Raw genomic sequence first — 22,822 nt, 5'->3', positions numbered from 1 at the left:
TGTATAATGCTGCACTTCAGCAGAGTGTCTTTACTGCTCATTACAATCTGACTGTTAGAATTCATACATAAGACACACTGGATTAAAAAGCACACTGATGATTTTTGAGAATATTAAAAGATTTTAAGTGCGCCTTATAGTGCGAAAAATACGATATCCAGGTCTTTAAGGCAATTCAAGCTTGTTAAGCAGGTTTTTATAATGTGAGATTCAAAGTTTGAATGCTAGGTGTCAGAAACGAGCCAAAGAGTCTGAAAGTGGAGAGGTTGCGCGTTTCTAGCACAGAAAAACGGGGCAAAAGAATCTAAAAGCGGAGAGGGTGCGCATTTATAGCGCAGAAAAACAGGCCAAAGAGAATAAAAGCGGAGAGGGTGCACATTTTTAGCGCAGAAAATCGGGCCAAAGAGTCTAAAAGCGGAGAGTGTGCGCATTTCTAGCGCAGAAAAACGGGGCAAAAGAGTCTAAAAGCGGAGATGGTGCGCATTTCTAGCGCGGAAAAACGGGCCAAAGAGTCTAAAAGTGGAGAGAGTGCGCATTTCCAGCCCAGAAAAACAGTCTAAAAATATTATTTAAAATGGTATATTTCATTATTTGTTTTATTACAGAGTGTGGCCTGTGACTTCAAATATATTTCTCTTTCTGGCCCCCAACAAAAAAAGGTTTGGACACCCCTGCCTTACACAGTTTAGTTGGGTGTCTGGTAAGCATTTTAAAAAGTCATATTTTTTCACAATTGTCCACCAATAGTTGCATCTATGAAAGTTAAATATTGACTGAATTTGTAGGCATTTGTAGAGAAATGCAGCCTACCTTGTCTGCAGCCTATAGGCTTTGGGATGCAGCTATAACAACATAAGCACAATGTTATGTGTACAGGTATCAGCCGTATAATGTAAAAAAAATAAAGCACATCCACTGCTCTAGTGTCCGTTAAAGGGGAAGAGAAGGTCATATCTCTGAGAGTGTCTGTACTGATGATACAGTACATTAGGTAAGAGAGGGTTAAATCAGTGTTATATCTGCAGCCCTTCACCGAGTGGCCTCTTCAAACGCTCGCTGCCACGCAGCTAAGCCCTCTCCACCCGCAGGCAGCTTCAGCAGCTGCTCTAATTGAAATAATTGGGGCAAGAGTCGCACTCTGGCTTATGAGAGTTAGACACTCATTGTTCAGCGGTTAATAAAAAAATCCCCTCAGCACGGCTCTTTCATCAAGAGTTTCTGATTCATTTGCTCCTATTTGTCCTTGATGTTTACAGCACTTTCTACAGCGTGCATAACATCATTTGGTTTGATGCAAATGCATGGGCAACTCAATTCAGTGCATTTCTCAATACATTACAATACAAATACAAATGTGTCTTACATTAATGGTGTTTTATTTTGGCGTGGATGAATAAAGAGTGCTAACTTCTTTAACTCCAAACACCCTTCTGTCCTTGTTTAAAAGAAAATCCCATGCTTATTACGATAACCTGCAACGCTAATTGGACATGTGACTAGTAGGGGTGTCACAATTCTCTAAATCCTCGATTCAATTTTATTTCCGATTCGATTCTCGATTTTCTTTTTTTTTTTACAGCAGAGAGGGCTATGCCAGTTTTAGATTAGTCTATGGTCAGTCATTGGTTTGATTCATCAAATTCACAATATCTTATTTCAAAAGGTGGGCTTGATATAAGTGATGCAAAGTGATACAAGTGATCTGTAATACACCACATTAGGCACTTATGGTCACATTTAAATAATTTAATTAAGATATATATGTAATGCCATCTAGTGGCTTTTTTTGATAGCAGCAGTGTGCACTATTAAAACAGCAATGTGCAACATAACAAAATAAATAATAAAAAATACAGGAACAGTCATGTACGAACTAATAGAACAATTAGAACCTTAACAAACTGAACTCTATCCTACTATAACAGTTTAACATAAAAAATAAGACTTAGTCCCTGAGAATGACAAGTTTTCAACTGAATTTGTGTCAGTTTTTAGTTACAATAGAAACTTTTCAAAATTACCTAAATAAACTATATTTACATTGATTTCCACTGAAAGTTAAGAAGGTTTTATTAACTTCCTGTAAAGTTGTTTTTTGCAATTAGGTAGTAGACTAAAAAGGAGTTTGGCCTCCAGAAACACCCAACATATAATAAACCAACCCAAATACTTTGGGGCAAGTTAGTGTGTAGGAAAGGCAGTTAATACCAAAAGCTCAGCACCTCTATAACTCTCAACACAGGTGGAAAACCATCCCAGGTTCTACCTCATGAAGCAATTAAATAAATAATGGCAGAAGTGGGCAAGGTTCAGCATTAAAGCAAAATGTCCTACTTTGAAAACATATTCTGGCTTGTTTAAAATGTTTTGTTTAGTTCATAATTGTAATTGCATTCCCTATATAGTTTTGGTGTGTCCAATATTAATCTACAATGTAGAAAATAACATTTGTAAGGTACTGTATGTCCCATGACTTTTGCCATGACATCTCTAGTGATGCCCCAACACCAGGAGGGTGAAGACTGGCACACGCCTCCTCCTCTGATACAAGTAAGGTCAGCCACTGCCTCTTTTCAAACTGCTGCTGATTCAGCATTGCTGAGTAGCATCACAGCGCACTTGGAGGAAAGCGCAGCGACTCGGTTACGGTACAACAGCTCACAGACGCCTCGTGCTGATTCACATCACCTTTTGGAGGGATGTGGGGAGAGAGCGCCATCTACCCACCCAGAGAGAAAGGTCACTTGTGCTCTCCCAGGGCTCCGGTAGCTGATGGCAAGCTGCATGAACGGGATTCAAACCAGCGATGGAACAAACTAATTGTTGACAAAACAGACAGTAGAGCAGGGCGTTTTATGACAATATTTTATTGATCAAGATAATTTTTTTGTTTTATTGTATTGATAATGTACTTTTTTAAGCATACTAAGAATATCAGTGCTTAAAGAACACTGACCAGACTTAACATCTGTTTATGAACAGTGTAACAAGTCCTGTTTTATTGGAAGATTTGCAGCAAAAACAGAAAATAGCAGTGTTTAAGAATCTATGAGTAAAACATCATGAAAATATCTCTAAATATTGTAATGCAATATTTTTTCCATATTGCCCAGCTCTACTAGAGAGTGTTAGTGTTTTTTACACTAATTTTGTGCATTTCCGTCTTCCGTCATATTTAAATTATTTTTTAATGCTGCATTTCTTCGAAACCATCCGTGTTCTCCACATGACAGAATTCACAGGGCAGTATGATAATCATAACTGTAACTAATATGACCTAAGAGACACCCAGCCTGTTTATGAATTTGTTTGTGAGTTTTTTATTATAGAGTAAAGCGAGGTTGTTAGCTGTTTTATGTTTCTGTTAGTCTCTGTCTCCTGTGGTTGGTATCAGTGGGGCGCTGCCGAGCGCAGGCATGTCTGATCCACGACTCTTCCACTAATCAGGCTCTTTCTCCAGCTAGACGGAGGCACAGCGGGCAGCGTGAGGGAGCACTCAGAGCACAAGTTTTAAAGCCAGTCGCTCTTTCAATCAGAGCCCCACGCTGAGGGAGGTTAAAATCAGACAATTTTGTTTCCTCTTAATATTAGAATTCTCCACACGAGGCCTCATTTCACACGCAGAGAGTGCGTGGCTTTACTGCGTTCACTTGCTTTCATAACGTGACTGCTTCACGTGTAATAAAACCTGCATGGGGTTTGCAGTTTGTTTTCTGTGCTGTAGGCTTAGTTTTCGGAGGCAGAGTTAATGTATTATAACTTGCTGGATGTTTGTGACGGTCTGGTGACTCTGAAAGTAGTTTTAAGGGAAACTACAATCTGTAGCTTGCAGCGTTTCTGCTACATACAGTTCCAGTGAAAAGTTTGGACACACCTCTCATTTAATATTTTTCTTTATTTCTTTATTCAGTTTATTTTCTACTTTATTTTTCTACCCTAATTTTTACACTTTTTGTTACAGAATAATTACATGGGTGTTCCTGTATAGTTTTAATGTCTTAAGTACTAAATTTACAATGCAAAAATTATAACAGGAAAGAAAAGACATTGAATGAGAGGAGGTGTGTCCAAATTTTAGTTTATTACATAATTTGAACACTGTACCAAAATTTCTTGATCAATGGACCAATAAAAAATACTTAAAAATACCTAAAATGAACTCTTTTTACATTGACTTCCATTAAAAGTTTAGAAGGTTTTTTCTTTCTTTCTCTTGTAAAGTTTTCATTGGACAGCGATGATATTCAGTGTGTGCTAGAGGTAATTGTGGTTAATTGTAATTTATTTTTGAATTATTGTTTTAATGTTAGTTCTTAAAATGCATTGTAAAAATAAAAATCCAACATTTCAAGGTACAGTTGTGGTCAAAAGTTTACATACACTTGTAAAAAAACATAATGTTATGGCTGTCTTGAGTTTTCAATAAGTTCTACAACTCTTATTTTTCTGTGATAGAGTGATCGGAACACATACATGTTTGTCACAAAAAACAGTCATAAAATTTGGTTCTTTCATAAATTTATTATGGGTCTGCTGAAAATGTCACCAAATCTGCTGGGTCAAAAATATACATACAGCAACATTAGTATTTGGTTACATGTCCCTTGGCCATTTTCACGGCAACTAGGCGCTTTTGGTAGCCATCCACAAGCTCCTGGCAAGCTTCAGGTCGAATGTTTGACCCCTCTTCTTGACAGAATTGGTGCAGTTCAGCTAAATGTGATGGTTTTCTTGCATGAACCCGTTTCTTTAGCACTGTCCACATGTTCTCAATGGGGTTTAAGTCAGGACTTTGGGAAGGCCATTCTAAAACCTTAATTCTAGCCTGGTTTAGCCATTCCTTTACCACTGATGTGTGTTTTGGGTCATTGTCTTGTTGGAACACCCAACTGCGCCCAAGACCCAACCTTCGGGCTGATGGTTTTAAGTTTTCCTGCAGAATTTGGAGGTAATCCTCCTTCTTCATTATCCCATTTACTTTCTGCAAAGAACCAGTTCCACTGGCAGCAAAACATCCCCAGAGCATAATACTACCACCACCATGCTTGACAGTAGGCATGGTGTTCCTGGGATTAAAGGCCTCACCTTTTCTCCTCCAAACATATTGCTGGGTGTTGTGGCCAAACAGCTCAATTTTTGTTTCGTCTGACCAGAGAACTTTCCTCCAGAAGGTTTTATCTTTGTCCATGTGATCAGCAGCAAACTTCAGCCGAGTCTTAAGGTGCCTTTTCTGGAGCAAGGGCTTCTTTCTTGCACGGCAGCCTCTCAGTCCATGGCGATGTAAAACACGCTTGACTGTGGAGACTGACACCTGTGTTCCATCAGCTTCCAAATCCTTGCAGACCTGCTTCTTGGTGATTCTTGGTTGACTCTTGACCATCCTGACCAATCTCCTCTCGGCAGCATGTGATAGCTTGCGTTTTCTTCCTGATCGTGGCAGTGACACAACTGTTCCATGCACTTTATACTTGCGTATAATTGTCTGCACAGTTGCTCTTGGGACCTGTAGCTGCTTTGAAATGGCTCCAAGTGACTTCCCTGACTTGTTCAAGTCAATAATTTGCTTTTTCAGATCCACACTGAGTTCCTTTGACTTTCCCATTGTAGCTTTTGTAGCTGAGTCTAATCACTGGGTCAAATGAGCCCTATTTAAATGGGCTCATGAGAAGTCAACAGCTGTAGTCAATCAGAATCACTTACAAGAAGTGAAGAGGCCATGACATGAAGCTAATTTGATTGACACAACTCGCTACATCACCAAAATTGACAAATTTTGTTGCTGTATGTATATTTTTGACCCAGCAGATTTGGTGACATTTTCAGCAGACCCATAATAAATTTATGAAAGAACCAAATTTTATGACTGTTTTTTGTGACAAACATGTATGTGTTCCGATCACTCTATCACAGAAAAATAAGAGTTGTAGAACTTATTGAAAACTCAAGACAGCCATAACATTATGTTTTTTTACAAGTGTATGTAAACTTTTGACCACAACTGTAACTTACTATACTAGCCTTTTTTTTTTAGGTCAACTTAAGCTTTAGTTGAAGAAAGTTGTGAAGAAAACCACCACCAGTTGTGCCAACTACAATTATTTAGATCAGATCATTTATTTTTCATGTATTAAACTTTAAATATTAAGTCACACCAACTTATAAATTCTCTTTATGTTTTTAGCTGGCCTAATTTAAGTTCTATGAAATGTGTCTTGTAAGATTTGCTGACTAACCTTTAGAATCAATAAAAATAATAAAGTTGTGTCAAAGACACATTTTACATTAATCAAATGTATGTAGTGGGCACATAATATTTTTGGTTAATTAAAGTTAAAGACTGGGAAATTATGAGTATTACAGACCTGTCTTATTGTCAGTCACCTGGCCAACATATAGTCCCCTGCACAACTGCTCAGTAGACCCCGTTTAACTAAAGAGTCAAACTGAGCATGTGCAAAGTAGTTGGCTTGTTGTCAACTAGGGTTCAACTACAATTAGCACATATTGTCAACACAGATTATTTAGTTACACCAACTTTTAACAAGAGGTGTTTTTAAGAATTAACAAAGTTTTGGGAATATGGGCCACGCCTTAATTACCTGAGCTCCTCCCCCTAGACCTATATATACACCTCCCTGTCGCTTCTCACCTTTGTGACTAATGACCTCGCACCAACCTCCACCCCATGACCACCCTCAACTTCATCACTCACCTTAGCTGTGGGGGGGAGGGGGACCAGGCCTAACAACTATCTTATGCCGTACTGAATTCCTCCCCAAGCATCACTCAGATTCGGTCCATTATAGCAAAACTCTTCAACTAGACAAAGAAGCCAAAGCATATACGCATCCAAAACTGTGAGTCGTTACGTTTCTATGTAGAACTGCTGTTTTTACTACAGAACACAGTGTAGCACGCTTTGCTATCACTGGCTGTTAGTGGATGTGAGTTATGTAAATGACTCTTTGGCTGGAATGCAGTGTTTTGTATAAAGAAATGATTTGTACCGCTCAGCCGCTTCTCTTTCTGAAGGACAGAAAATGCAAATGCAGTGTTCCCTCCAGAACAGAGGTGAAGAGAAAGCCAAAGATTTCACCTTGACAGTTTGAATAAGTTTGTGTGAGTGTGAATACTGTGTGAAAAAAAAAATCTGTTGCAGTTTGCTTCCTATTTATCCCACATAAGATTATTTAGTCCGTTTTTTACTGTTCTAACTTTCTGTGCATTTGCACATCTGTGTCAGCAGTGGGTGCAGCTTATGGTGTTTTTACACCTGTAGTTAGTTTCTCTGGTCTGAGTCAGTGGATAAATTTGTTTACTTGGGGTGTTTTCTGCCTCGGTTTGGTTTGTTTTCACAAACACAAATCTAAATGCACCAAAATGCGCTCCAATAAATTACAAAATTGTTTCCTTCTCTGATTGGTCAGAGTGGCTTTCATACTGGATACAAAAAAATGGTTCCTGCACTTAACAGACAAACCAAGTCTCCCTGAAGCTGCAGAAGTGTCCCGCATTTCGGTAGTGGCTCCCTGATGCCCGCGAGTCACATATAATCTCCCGGAATTCAGAACGAGTGCCCCAAACGCGCACACAGGCAACAGACTTTTTTTCTCTAAACACGTGTGGGAAGGAGAGAGAGAAAACAAAGAGGGTTCTGATTGGCCTGTTCTCTGCAAAGAGTCTGTGAGACAGCTAATCAGTTTTTAGTGTGGGCGGGCAGTGTTTTTCCCCCCTCCCGGACAGGATTTGTTCAGTGAATGAGAGAAAGTAGATCATGGCGGAGGCAATATTAATAATTATTGTAATATGGTATGAAATGTTTTTGATGTTGTGCAATTTTTTGTGATATTGTAACTGTCATTTTTTGTCAAATGAAGGCTCCCCCCCTCCAAAAAAAAACAACTTTTAACTGGATGGCAATAGGGAGACAGTATTTGTTCTTAGCCATGGCAAAAATATATTTACTAACAATCTGAGTAATAAATTAGATTAAATTGCACCTAAACAGCTGTTTAGCTCAAACAAGAGTACAGCTATGAGATGCATACTGTTGTAGGAAAAAGTACATGAACCCTTTGGGATTACTTGTATTTCTGCATAAATTGGTCATTAAATGTGTTCTGATCTTCATCTAAGTCACAACAATAGACTAAATAAACACAGTCTGCTTAAACTAATACCACACAAAAAATTATGTTTGCATGGTTTTATTGAACACAGCACGTTAACATTCACAGTGCAGGGTGAACCCCTAGGCTAATGACTTTTCTAAGAGCTAATTGGAGCCAGGATGTGATGAGATTGGATGTGTTGGTTGAAGCTGCCCTGCCCAAAAAAACACACACCAGTTTTGAGTTTGCTGTTCTTAAGAAGCATTGCTTGATGAATCATGCCTCTCACAAAAGATCAAGCTCTCAGAAAACCTACGTTCAAGAATAGATGATTTGCATAAAGCTGGAAAGGGTTACAAAAGTATCTCTTGATGTTTATGTGTACATGGTAAGACAGGCTGTCTACAAATGGAGAAAGTTCAGAAACGATCATCACAACCCCAACTCATCATAACCAAAGCTTTTATCACCGAATATAATCAAATCTTCAAAGCAATTTTTCTAAATCCAGTAGAAAGTCTTCCCTTAACAAAGAGACAGTTACTTCAACAAAATGACAAACTTTTAATACTAGGGGTGTAATGGTACAGAAAATTCACGGTTTGGTTCACATTTCGGTATAAACCACGCGGTTCTGTAATTTTTATTAACTTCATAATAACAATGAATCTTCATTATAATCATGTTTTGTTTTTTGGGATGGAATGTTGTAACAGGGCTCGAGCTCTTTTCTTATAAATATAAATCTTGTAAAGAATTCGTAAAAGAATACATGTACCGTTACACCCCTACTTAATACCCTTAATTTCAAGGGAAACAAAGAATGAGTGGGTGTCCCAACACTTTTTTTGTCCAGTAGGATATTTGTGTTTCTTATATTTTCTCCTATTATGAATGTGTTATAATATCAGTTGTACAAAGAAACCCACCCACCCCATTAAGACCCCACTTTTGGTTCTCCTGGCATCCCGGCCTGTGCGTGTTGTGTCTGGGAAGTGTACGGGAGCGCTGCAGCCGCGGCCGGTCCCGTCAGCTCTCTGATAGGCTGGATATTCTGAGCCTCTGTCAGTTCTAATGGGTAATCAGGCTGAAGTGGGCAGGCTGGATGCAGTGGAGAGGGCACTTTAATTAATGAGGATGGAATGACATCAGAGTGGAGGAGGTGCCTGAGCCTGATTGCAGCGTTGGCGTCTGATTGGCTGGGGCTTGGGTGAAGTGGCTTTGATCGGCTGGATAAAGGGGGGGGGGGGCTGGGGGGGTGTTGAGGAGAGTGTCTGTAATCTGTGCAGAGCTCATAATTTCTTATTTATGAGATTTAGGAGTTCCCTGTCCTTAGCGGTATTTTTTGTCTTTTTGAGTTACCTCAACTTTTTTAAAGCAATGACTGAATTCCTGTGGCTTTGTATAAACTGAAATGTCTCGGTACTACCAAATAGGGCTGCAGCGATAAGTCAATATAATTGACAATGTTGATTATTTAAATTTGTCGACTACGAATTTCATTGTTGACTAATAGTTCATTTCTAACAGTGCTGCATTACACAAAGTGCTGGTGACAGAAGCACAGTGGGAGATTAATGGGGGTAAATTGCTCACTCACACAGCTTACACTCAACTTAGTCTGTGTCTTCAAAAGTGTCCATAGAGAACAGATTACATATTTACTTATTAAATATCAGTACTTTTCATGTATAAACAACATCTAGACTAGGGGTGGGCGATATGGACCTAAAATAACATCTCGATATTTCATGGTATTCTCGCGATAACAGTACTCTTGGTGATATAAAAAAAACACTGAATAAAGATAAAAAAAAAATCAAGAATACACTACTGCAACAAAATGAAAATTCCATGTTATTACTGCATACAATATGATATGGCACACTCCTAACTGAGATATTAAAAAATACAAGAGTTTCATCAGATTTGTAACAAAAATCAATGATCCAGAATTTTTGTCAAATAATACTAATAATCAAAATGATACTAATAATTCACTCCAAATATCTCCTTATATACAGGATTAAAGTAAAGTAAATGCTGTAAATTGCTGTTTTTTAGTTTAGTTAATTTATAAAATATATGCTTATAGCTAAAATATATATTTCCTTATTAAATATTATGTAATGATTTACATGCACCTATTGTCACCCCTTCTCTGAAGGGTTAGAAGGGCCTCACTGCACACCACTGTCAGAACCGAGTTTCAACCACAGACGCAGCTCCTCTTGTCTGTAAGGTAGTGGACATACGGGTGTTATGAAAAGGTTTGGGCACCCCTGATAATTTTCATAATTTTCCTTTATAAATCATTGGTTGTGTCACGTCCTGGCCCTGTTTCCTGTCTGTCCTCATGCCTGTGTTTTCCTCAAGAGACCTGTGCCCCTGTGTTCTGTCTCAGTAGTTTTTCACCTGTGTTAATTTGTAGCTCTGCCCCCTAGCCCCAGGTGTTTCCACTTCCCTTGTGTGTTATATAGTCCTCCTCCGTCACTTTGTCCTGGTTGGTCTTTGCACCTTCACCTGTCGTTTGTCTCTCAGCGTTTCTCTGTTTTTCATAGCCGTAGCCCTAGTCCTTTGTTCTTTGTATAACTTCTTGTTTATTCCTTGTCCTGTTCTGTTTTGTTTTGTTTATCTAGTTTTAGTTATTAGTTATTTCCATTCGTTTGCCCCTTTGTTTGTTTTTGATACAAGCCCTGTTTAGTTTATTGTCTTGTATTATTTATTCGTTTGTTAGCCTCCCTCTTCGTTTATTCTTATTATCTCGTGTTTGTTTTGTTTTATTTCCTTGTTCCTCGTTTCTTTGTTTATTTGTTATTTTTTTAATAAATTATTGTTTCCCTTACCTGCACATACATCTGCCTGCACGCATTCCTTGACAGGTTGTACAACTACAACATTCTGGCATAGATATCCCAGTCCCCAGACCTGAATATTATTAAAATCTGTGATTGCTGTGATTCGAACAACCAGTGGTTTCTAAAGGAAAATCATGAAAATGATGAGAGGTGCCCAAACTTTTTCATACCACTGTAAGTTATGTAGGTTAGCTGGAAAGCTCTTCAGAGCACTCCTATATATTTGTGTGTTGTGTGTGAAAGCTGGTTAGACATGCTGTACAAACAGATTAATAGTTCACGCAACATAGTGGTAATGCAGACATATAAAAGGTTTTCACAGCAGCTTCTAAACCAGTGAGGTTTCTTTCTGGTGTGTTGAGTGTGAAAGCCGGTTTGCTATGCTGTACAGTAAGTAGCTGTAAATAAGGTTAAATAGCCTGTAAATCAGGTTAAATGCTGGGTTTGCATATCTAGCTACTTTATAAACAAAAATCACAGCAGTAGCTACTTTAGACTGCATTTACTTTAAATATGATACAAACAAAGAAAAGAAAAAAAAATCTAAATAAGGATTATAGACTGGATCAGAGTCTTTGGCATATGCTGTAAATTATATTCAGCTTATAATCATGTTATAATCAGGTTGCCCCCATCCACCAAAAATGTCTTCACACAACCTGAATCCATCAAACAATTTCCAATTATCACCCTTTAACACGTTAACACTCAGCTGGAGCTCCTCACACTTCCCTACCAGTTCCGAAGCCTCCAGTAACAACAGACAGGATTCTCCAGTGAAGCTGGATTCTAAAAGTCTCGCTCTCCTCTTCCTGCAGGTACTACAGCGCCACCATCCTGCAGATGTCCGGAGTGCGGGACGACAAGCTGGCCATCTGGCTGTCCTCGCTGACCGCTCTCACCAACTTTCTGTTCACTCTGCTGGGGGTGTGGCTGGTGGAGAAGGTGGGCAGAAGGAGACTGTCTCTGGGCAGCATCATTGGTAAGAGAATTACCACAGATAATGAGATTTAAATAACTGCCCAATAGAATGACTTAATTTTAAACGTTTATAATTCATTTTTTATTTAATTTCTTGCTATATGGTCACGATCATAATCATTTTTGCTGTATTGAACACTTTGTTAACTCAATTATTAAAGCCTATTAATAAGAGCAAGCTGGTATGTTGACTTTTATTTTAAAATAGTTTTTTAGTAAATAGTATTTTTTTTATTTATGCTTAATTTATTTAGAAAAAAATATGCTTAATTTATTTTAAATATATATATATATATATATATATTTAATTCCAATGTCTGAATATTGTTAAAGAATTAAACCTTTATTGCATGTTGACTGTAATTGAATTTTAGTTGTCTAAAAAAATGGAAGGCCTAAATATTAAAACAGAAGTACTTTTAATATGCCAGTGGTCACCAGTTGGTTAATTGTAATGCGTGTAGTAACATTATTATTAATGCTAAAAAAAAAAAAAAACAGTAACAGAAAATGTATATAGATTATGTATAGACAAAATAATTTTTTTGTGTTATTAACTCGAAAAAGCTTAGAGACATGCAGTAGAAAAAAAAATGTTTACCTTTTTTCCCCACTTTTTGACATAATGTGAATCTGGCAGCTGTTTTTTTTTACATACTGTCAAATAATTCCATGATGCGTTGACCAATTGAATAAATAAAGTTGCTTTTTTGGAAAGGGAATTATGTATTTATTTATTGTCAAATAACAGCAAATATTTAAAATATGGAAAGACTGCATGATCACACAGATAAAAATAACTATTATTAAGATGTGTTAAGTGTTGAATATGTAAATTCTGTTTTTAATGCAGTGCAGAATGTCTCTGATTGCTGTATGATTGTCCTGATCTTTCTCTCTGTCTCTTTCTTTAGGTACGTCTGTGAGTCTTTGTCTCCTGGCGTTTGGTTTCTTGTTGTCCGCCCAGCACTCTCCCCCCGTCACCATCCACCCAACTGACCCGTCCCTGGCCAACTCCAGCTGCACCAGATACCTGTGAGTGTTTTCTGCTTAAGCTACAGCTGAATCTTTTATTATAACTTCTGTGAGCTATGAGGTCATTCGTCTCTAGATTCCATACTCCACCACCACCCATCATTTACCTTTATTTACTCATCTAGCCACAGTGCAGCCCACATCTAAACTTGCCATTCAAATTTCACAAAGGTTTACTGAATGGCTATGGTCTAATAATTTCTAATTTCTAACTTTGAACATTAAACATTTGGGTGACTGCATTCTTGGGATAGGTTCACTGGTTCTTAAGTTGCTTAGTAAATGTTTTAAAAGGTAAAATGAATAATGCAATTATATTGGAACATGCAGTACAGTTAATAAACAAAATGATTTTAAAAATGTACAGTACCAGTCAAAGGTTAGGATACACTTTCTCATTCAGTGTTTTTCTTTATTTCTTTATTTAGCACATTGCAGAATAATATTAAAGAAATGTATTATTTAACAATTAAGGAACAAATATGGAATTATGTAGTAAATACAAAAAAAGTGTTTGTCCTCCACAAATCCCCTGACCTAAACCCAACTAAAATATAAGTGTGAGTCGGGATGAGCTGGAGCTTCACAGCATGTTCAGCACCTCCAGCAACTCCTTCTAGACACTGAGAAAACTATTCCAGGTGACTCTACCTTATGAAGACCCTGAGATTAAAATACCAAACGTGTGCACATCTGTCCTTAAATATACATGTGGTACTTAGAAGATTCTAAAGTATAAAACATAGTAATTTCTTTACATAACAATTCTGCAAGTGTTCCTATATAGTTTTAATATAATCTCATTATACTAAATAATTTAGAATTTTACAAAAGTCATAAAAAGTGGAAAATGTCTGAGTGAACAAGAACAGACGTGTCTAAAGTTTTGACCAGTAATGTTTTTTTGTTTTTTGTTATGTATTAAGTGTGGGTCATATAAAATAATACATTAATTCATAAAAACAGGGCCTCATCAATTGGATTTCAGTTTCAATTATTAAATATTACAATATTAATAGGAACTATTGCAAAATGTAAAGACTATAAATCACTAAACATTGTGTCCGTGTCTGGCTTTCTGACAATGTAAATCTAACAGATTTTTCATCTTATTTTAAAATGTTATGAAGCATAAACCAATGGAAATGCACCAAAATAATAAATGAATAATGTATATAACATTTTCCAGTGACCCACAGTATGTGTTATTCACCAGGTTTCTTATCCCTGGCACCTCTTACAAGATTTGATTTTATGTGCTATAAAACCTAAATCATCTGTTACAGTTTATTTATTGTTACAATTTACTGTGTGAAGCTGCATTATCATCATCCTGCATAAACTCATGCCCAGACTTGGTTTGGCTGTACAGTAATTGGATTTTTACTCCATTTCCCGCTACCTGTAAATAAGAATGTGTTTACAGTGTAATTGCCTTGGATGAGCAACCAACTCTGTAGTGCCAAACATCAATTCTGAGGTAATTTTATTCTCACAGATTTATTAATAATATAGTTGCAGGTTTGACAGCAAATATTCTCACTGTTTTTGGTAAACCACTTGCAACACAACCCGAATCAGTTCATCAAGAGCCGATTAGTAGAGAAGTGGGATCAGGTGTGCTGGTGCTGTACTGAAGCTCCTGGCTGGAAGGGAGAAGATCGGTGGGCTCCAGAACAACTTATGAATTATTTATGAGTCAAAACACACGCAGGTTAATCAAATCTTCAATCATAAAATTGTGTCTAATAGATTTGGCCGTTCACTCTCAGCCTGCAGTCTGAGTGAATCTGTTTCTGAACCGCGCGGTGGCTGTGAAGTGATGTGCGTAATCACCGCTCCCTTAATCAACATTAATGCTGCCATACCGGGCCGTCCGCAGCGCGTGACCCCGTGACCGGAGCTGTGTCATCAGAGAGAACGCAAGCGTCCGCTCTGTCCCAATTTACCCTCGTACCTGATCTCCGGCTCGCCTCGCACACCCAGCTGCTGAAACAACACAGCTTCATTATGCTGTAATGGAGGCGGAATGGCTACACTGTCATCACAGCACAAAGCCAATCTGTGCACATACGCTTTCTCCTTAATACACGATTCTCCACAGCACAGCATCTCACTCATCTAACTGCCTTCTGCTGCATATGATTTGCATAGATATTTTTAACTAATGCATTTAAATGTTCGCATTATTTTTGTGTTCTACTTTATAGAGTCAAATCCTACTGGAGCATATTCTCTTAAAGTGCCTAATGTTAATATAATTTGAAATGCACCCGTTCCTCGCCCAGTAAACTTACTGCACTATGGAGCTAGAGCTTGACAACATATTCAGGGTTCGTACAGTCATGAAAACCCTAGAAAAGTCATGGAATTTGAAAACAGCAATTTCCAGGCCTGGATATGAGAAAGTTTTGGAAAAGTCATGGAAATTTGGTCTACAATTATTTGTGTTTCCGTGTATCGACGGAGAAAATCTATTTTGAGCTAACAAACATGACTAACTCAAGGTTAATTCAGTAATTTAGCCCTACACAATGGAGCTCTCAGGATCTTTTACACATTTTATTATTAAATATTGTCAGCATCATTAATCAATTTGGATTATAGTTTTAGTTGATTGTTTTATTGTCCGTGTCTGCACTTTTTAAAAATCTTATGGTTATGAAATTTTGCCTTAAAGGCATAGAAAGGCCATGAAGAAATAATGGAAATGCATTGGTTAAAAAGTGTATGAACCCTGTATATTGGTATTTTATCATATTGTGATCATTTTGGTCTGAGGTTGGCTCTCTAAACAAAGCACAAAGTAGAACTAATCAGCTAATCAGAACAGATCACGTTTAAATGCACAGTAACAAAAGGGTCCTTTAGGGACAATTCACAAGAAAGTCAAGTCAACACACAGTTCTTCTTATTATTGTAGAATGATGCCCTCAGAAGACCATAGATCTGCTAATCCTGATTTTTACCCTCTGGCATTGTGCTGCAGGTCATGTGAGCCGTGTATGCTGGATCCAAGCTGTGGTTTCTGCTACCAGCAGAACAGCACTGCTGTGTTCGCTGCCTCCTGCGTCCCAGTCAATCAGGCCTCCACTGAGAGAGCAGCGTGGGGCAGGTGAGTCACTGTCGGCAGAGCAGCGAGCGAGTGAGTCAGTCTTTTTTTTTTCTCTGTTCAGGAGATTATACTGTCACATACTGTACTCTCACACTTTTAACAAAGCAGATGAACAGACTCGTACACAGCTCAGAATAAACCCATGCACTAACATACACTTCCACTGTGCTACAGGTGCTCCAACTCTACCCAGTCAGCGGATCACAGTCTCTGGGCTTATAACTTCTGCCCCACCTCCTACTCCTGGGTGGTGCTTCTGGGACTGATCCTGTACTTGGCTTTCTTTGCTCCAGGTAATATGGCTACGATGACCAATAGCAAATTCTGAACCTACTATCCATTTTGATCAGCTTCACTGATCACTGTAGTTTTGTATCTGTTTCTCTGCGTACTTTATTATTATCATCCGTTTACTGTGTTCTTCAATGGTCAGGACCTCAGAGGAGAGACCACCACAGAGCACCCACCCCTTCTTAGCTGCTCCACCTTGTAGTTAAAGTCTGAGACAAAGGCTCTAAATCTGGTACTGTACAGTTTATGTTGGTCATCTCTGGTTGGTGGACTATTCTCAATCCAGCAATGACACTGATGCGTTTAGATCCACCCATACTAGTGCTGGGTGGTATGACCCAAAGTTACAGTATTTTGCAAGATTCTGATGGTTTCACTGTATTTGTTTTAATTATTATTTCATTATAGTTTTTGCACTATTAGGCTTTAATATAGGTTTGTGACATACTGTACTGTTATGAGTATATAAAATATCAAATATTAAGGCTTATAAAGAAATCAGACTTCATTAGCAGAAAAAACAGCTGAAGAATGTAAACAATGTTAACACGACTTTATTTAGAAAACTAAATATTTTAAATAGTTCCATAAACACTAAAAATGAACCTAAAATACTCAAAATGAAAGTATTCAATAAGACAATTTTCAAAAGCTTTATTGCACAGGTAAGACACAAGTTTAATATCAATTTATAATATGTTTTTACTGAAGCTATTAGAGACATTACAGTATTTAGGACGAGGTGTATCAGTTTATCACAGTTCTCTTGGTTCTCCAGTTAAATTAATTCAGTTCAGTGTGCATTAATATTATCATTTAAGCTACAGTATTAATATATTTAAAAGGGCTATAGTTACTCATACTGTAAGGAGCAACAGCAGAAGCTGCAGGAGTTCTGTTCTCATGTTTCTCCAGGCAGCACAGCGAAAGACTGAGGTAAACTGCAGTTACTGTGCTTCTTTGAAGCCGCTCTACACGTCTACACAGAGCTCCAGAGCGCCTCCTAGTGGTGTGGTGGTATGAGAAAAACGCATACCGGTTCTAAAATCCTCTCTGGTACACCGTGCTAACCATTTTACTACCCAGCACTAACACATACCCACAGAACACACACTAACACCTCATACACCACCACCAATGCCAGTGTCACTGCAGTGCTGGGTATAACCCACAACCCAAATAATAGCTGCAGCTCTGTGGTGTTCCTTTGGGGTCCTAATTATTGAAGAACAGGATGAAAGAAAGATAATAAAATATGTATAAAAACAGATGGACAGATTTTTAGGGCTTTCCCAACTTCCCACAAATGTCTGTTATTGTCATTTCAGGACTAGGACCAATGCCTTGGACTGTCAACTCAGAGATCTACCCTCTGTGGGCCAGAAGCACAGGAAACGCCTGTTCAGCTGGAGTGAACTGGACCTTCAACGTACTGGTGTCCCTGACATTCCTCCACTTAGCACAGTACCTCACCTATTACGGTAATGTTATCATATATAGCACCACAGGACACCATAGTGGTCAACATGCACATGCTTTTATACTTCTCTGTTTACTGATCTAAACTTGATCTGGGTTTTATGACTGTTCAAAATGGCATACGCAAACATGAATAATCGTCATAATTGCTTCAGTAATTGAATTGAAATGCATCATTAAGAATCATAATAGAACATCTGGCACGTGGTATAAATATATCAATTTAAATGTGCCTTCACAAATATTGTACCCCAGCTTTATTACAGTATGTTGGAGACATTTTTGGGAAATATTAAATGCTTATTATTATGTTGTTTTCTTTCTTTCTTTAGTTTTGCAATGTTTTGTTATGTGCTTTATGATAGAATACACTCACCAAGCAAATCATTAAGAACATCTGTAGACCTACTCATTTAAGCTGTGCGGCGTGTAAAATTATGGTGAGTAGGCCAGTAGCTTCAGGTAATGTTCACATCAACCATCAGTGATTTTGAGTGTGGCAGGATTGTTAATGAAGCTCACAGATGGTAGGGTCAGAATTTGGCACCAACAGCTTAAATCTTTGGACCCAACTTGCTACATGTCAGCTGCCCATGCTGGTGGAGTGATGCAATGGGAGTAATGGTGTGGGGAATGTTTATTTGCACTGTTAGTAACAAATCAATCATCAATGGAATGAATTAAACATTTGTAAAAAAAAATAAATAAATAAATAAAATAAATATAAATGATTTTGAATTTTACTGAAAGGAACTGAATCAAAGAGACATTGTCTATGGTATATGTCATGTTCATGCCCTGACCTAGCCAGGATACAGAACCTATAGTGTGCAGTGAATTGATTGTAGGGATTCATTTGTGTAATTTAATGAGTTTACAACCCAGGAATACTGGTTTATTTGATTATACAGAACATTTCATAAAGGCTACAAATGGTTACAAATATATATAAAGTTTACATTATTATAGGCAGGTTTTTCCCCACTGACAATATAAACAGCCTCAGTGTATTTAGTTTTGTTGTTTTATCATTCAAGCAGATATGCCAACAAAGCACAGTAAGACGATATTCACGGTATGAATAATTAGCTTTTCTTTTCTTTTCTTTAAAATCGGAAATGGGTTTGAAACTCATATCACTGTCTTTGACATATTTTCTATCGTAATATTCATTTCAATTTAATTATTACCCAGCGCTAACCATGATCCCAATGTTATGTTTCCATAATCTTGTTGAATACATTTCTTAAATAACTAAGCCCTACGCTGTATTAGCGCTGTATTTTTTAATAAATTGCATGGTGAGTGTATAAAGCTTAATGTAAACGCGTTCTATGTACTCTACTGTTTAACTTGATTTTCATCTTAAAAAAAACGAATACAGAAAGTATCTATCTTTCTCATTTTTCAAATTAATGCTGATTTATGCAGACAAATACATGAGTCACACTAGGTAATGAAGCAGATTTTTACTTCTGAAAATGTGTCTCTTTTTAAAGTGTCTTGAGTTGAATTGCTAGCTATTTACTATTTAAATAAACTTCTACTATTTAAATAATCTGCTAAATGAGAATAAGTGTGTGAAAGGGCCACAAGCAGTGCAATTTCCAAACACTGTAGAGCAATTTATCAGATGCAAAGCTCATGTGGGTTGCCAGATTGAGTGTCAAACGAAAATGAGTAAGAATGCAAGCACTTGTTTAAAATGAAGCAAAATTCCCCTCCCTACTATGCTAGTGGTTGTGAAAAATGACCTAGCTTTGATTACCAAACCATAGCTGAAGCTGAGTGCTTACTTGCTGAGAAGAAAAATCTGCCCTCTTTGTTTCTTATGGGGTCTATACTGTCTCCATCTGTCAAACTCACCATATTTACTCTCATTTTACTGTGTATCTGTTCATAGAGCTTTTTAGATGGATGCAGAGGCTGTGTAGAACCACCTAATTCTGCTTCTGCTAAAACTTGTTTCCATGGCTGCAGCAAACTGTTTTCATCATGATATTGTATTCTGTACCTGGCAAGCCACGGTGTGGAAATGGAACTGGGGAGGCTAAAACCCACAAGCTAGCGAAACATACTATACAGTACAAATAAGAAAATACTGGATGAAGCTCAGCTGACAAGAGATAAAACTGCTTAAAGAGTATTGTTTTAAAATATATGATGTTTCACCCAGATTCTAAGTTCCTACAGAAGATTTCATCCTTATTGGCCCTTTAATATTATACTAGGTTAAAGTTTCATTATATTGTATCATATCACATATCACCATTTATCTGAAACATACTGAAGATTTCTCTGTTTACCTTCCAGGTGCGTTCTTTCTGTACTCCAGTCTGTCTCTGCTGGGCTTCTTCTTTATTTACGGCTGCCTGCCCGAGACCAAGGGCCGACGGCTGGAGGAGATCGAGTCGCTCTTCGAGAGTCGGCTGTGCTCCTGCGGTGCCTCAGATTCAGACGAGGGCCGGCAAGTGGAGTATATCAGGGTCAAAGGATCAAATTACCACCTGTCGGACAACGACGCCTCAGATGTCGAGTAACACTGTAACGCCAGCTCTAAGAACACAACTGTGAATCCTCTCTCGGGCTCGGTTCAGGGCTGATGAAGAGCAGAGGGAGAGAACGAATCGGTCCTTAGCTTCTCCCCACCCTGACACCAGGTCCGTCTGAACCAGTCGGGTTGCATCTTGCGCATACAGCCGTCCACCATGATTGAAGAAAATGGAGTTGCTGATGAAGAGCACAACCGAGCGCACCCACTCACCAAGTCAGCTTTTGTCTGAGGTCATCACATGGTCTACATTTTTTGAGTTGTGGTACAATGCAGATCAATAATATACCAACGTCACTGTTTTAGTGGCTATTTCATTTCCATAACACAGAAAATTGCCTACAGTTAATGGTGAAGGTAGAAGAAGATGGTAACCCTATTTTCCCTACAATGTTAAGTTAACCCTCCTGTTATGCTGTGGGTCAAACTGACCTGTTTCAATAGTTAAAAAAAAAAAAAAAAAAAAAAACTTGGTTATATCATTAACCCCTTTCTGCAGGAATTAATTAGTTTAATACACAAAAAAATGCGTTTATACCCCACAAATACTGTTCAGATCATACAGAGGATACAAAGGATTAAAAAATAAACATAATTTGAATTAATTTCAAAACTTAAATACAATGTGATTGATTTTCTTTTTATAAAAATTAGTGAACCATAATAAGTAAACTAAGGATGCATTTAATTAATTTTTTTTTGGGCCCAAAAGGTAACATGTGGCCAAAGGATAAATTTTACCTGAATTTCCCCTTTTTCACCATTGAATAAATTAAACAGCCTAAATGTATTTTGTTTTTTTGGAAACTGGATATTTTTAACATTCCTATGACTTAAACAATTTAATCATTGTTTGATATGAATTATTAGTTTTTTTTCACTTATCTATACAACTGAATACTTGTTCACTTTTTCACATTTGACCAAATAATACATTCGGTTATTTGGGGCATTCCTAAAGTACACCATGTAATCATTTTTTATTGAACTAAACAGAAATTAAATTAATTAATACTTAAGACTATAAGTGTCTGTATAGAAAAATACTTTACATTTGGATGGCTACCTGTGCCCCATGTCAATCTGAACCAGAAACATTAATGTTGTTTCATTACTGCTGAAAACTTAACAGGAGGGTTAACCTTACAAGTTGCATTTATTGTCAGAGATAAAAGCTTGGTCAGTACCACACTTGGGTTTGTAAGTCAGAGGGAAGATATTTTATAATGATTTGATTTTTAATGAAAAGTTTTAGAGTCTTGTTTTGAGCCTTAATGTTTTGTCATTTTCTTGACATTGAAACAAATGGAGAAAAGCAGGAATTGCCGAGTTGACCTCAATATAGAATGTAAATGTTAGAGGTGTGCCAAAAAATCGATTCACATAAGAATCTTGATTCTCATTTACTACGATTCAGAATCGATTTAAAATGTCCCAAAATCGATTCTGAGGGGCGGGTTTTAGACTGATTTTGGGCTGGGTATTTTTGTTGGACCTGGCAACCCTGGGGATAGCGCTTGTCCCTTTGGAGATCTTCCAGACACACACAGAGCGTAGGTGTTTGAGAATCACCGGTAAGATGGCAGAACAAGCACTATATTACCTTAGATTAACGTGTAGTTTCAATGTTTTATGGCAGAATGCTTCATAACAAGCATAAAAAAGATCGCTAGTAGTTAGTTTCAGTAACTGTTAGCTAGCTAACTAGCTAACTTTCCAGTTCCACCTTAAATAACGCTACAGGTGGCAGCGGGCTGCAGCATTTAAGGCGGAACGGAAAAATAACAATAAGCTAATCAGAGCTAATTTCAGCTCCTCATCACAGAGGAATTAAGGAATGGACAATATGAATTAATTTCTCCACCTCCTGCCCCCTTTCTGAAGAAATACAACCACCTTAAATTAACTAGTTAATCAGCAGCTGCTCCTGAACTTTAGCGCTCCACTGCTATCATCACATCAGCCCAGCAGCGTCACCTACACACCACCGCTAGTAGCCTGGTAATAAAGCAGTGTTATTTATTTATGTATTTATTGTTCATTAACGTCATTGTGATATCCCAGTGATTCCTCTGTCACTGAGGACCCACATTCCTGCACATTTTATTGTTTTTGTAACACATTACTTGCTCCAGGACCAGTGTATATTATGGAGGGTTTTTTTTCAATACGATTCATAAGCCAGAAGCAGAAATATTTATAATTCAAATCGTTTTGAATCAAAAATCGATTTTGAATCGAATCGTGGCCCCCAAAATCGGAATCGAATCGAATCGTGAGATAGTAATCGATTCCCACCCCTAGTAAATGTTATTACTTACAGAAGTAACTTTGTAATCAATCATGTAATTATTAAGTAATTATATTTGAATAGTGTAGCCAAATGAAAGTATGAACTCTT

General features: G+C 37.6%; 1 protein-coding gene across 1 annotated transcript in view; it reads left to right on the top strand.

Moving 5' to 3' along the window:
* LOC103031966 (proton myo-inositol cotransporter) overlaps nt 1-22,556 on the top strand; it is a 122,141-nt gene extending 99,585 nt beyond the window's left edge. Inside the window, exons 5-10 of the mRNA XM_007234950.4 lie at nt 11,788-11,951; nt 12,865-12,985; nt 15,975-16,100; nt 16,275-16,393; nt 17,720-17,872; nt 20,184-22,556. Of these exons, the coding sequence (XP_007235012.3) occupies nt 11,788-11,951; nt 12,865-12,985; nt 15,975-16,100; nt 16,275-16,393; nt 17,720-17,872; nt 20,184-20,410 (910 nt within the window). The 3' untranslated portion in view covers nt 20,411-22,556. The remainder of the gene's footprint in view (nt 1-11,787; nt 11,952-12,864; nt 12,986-15,974; nt 16,101-16,274; nt 16,394-17,719; nt 17,873-20,183) is intronic.
* The last annotated feature ends 266 nt before the right edge of the window (nt 22,557-22,822 follow it).

The sequence above is a fragment of the Astyanax mexicanus genome, chromosome 2 (assembly GCF_023375975.1).
Source record: "Astyanax mexicanus isolate ESR-SI-001 chromosome 2, AstMex3_surface, whole genome shotgun sequence".
NCBI classification, from domain to species: Eukaryota; Metazoa; Chordata; class Actinopteri; order Characiformes; family Acestrorhamphidae; genus Astyanax; species Astyanax mexicanus.
The sequence above is the reverse complement of the archived record's forward strand: the minus strand, read 5'-3'. Positions and strand labels throughout refer to the sequence as shown.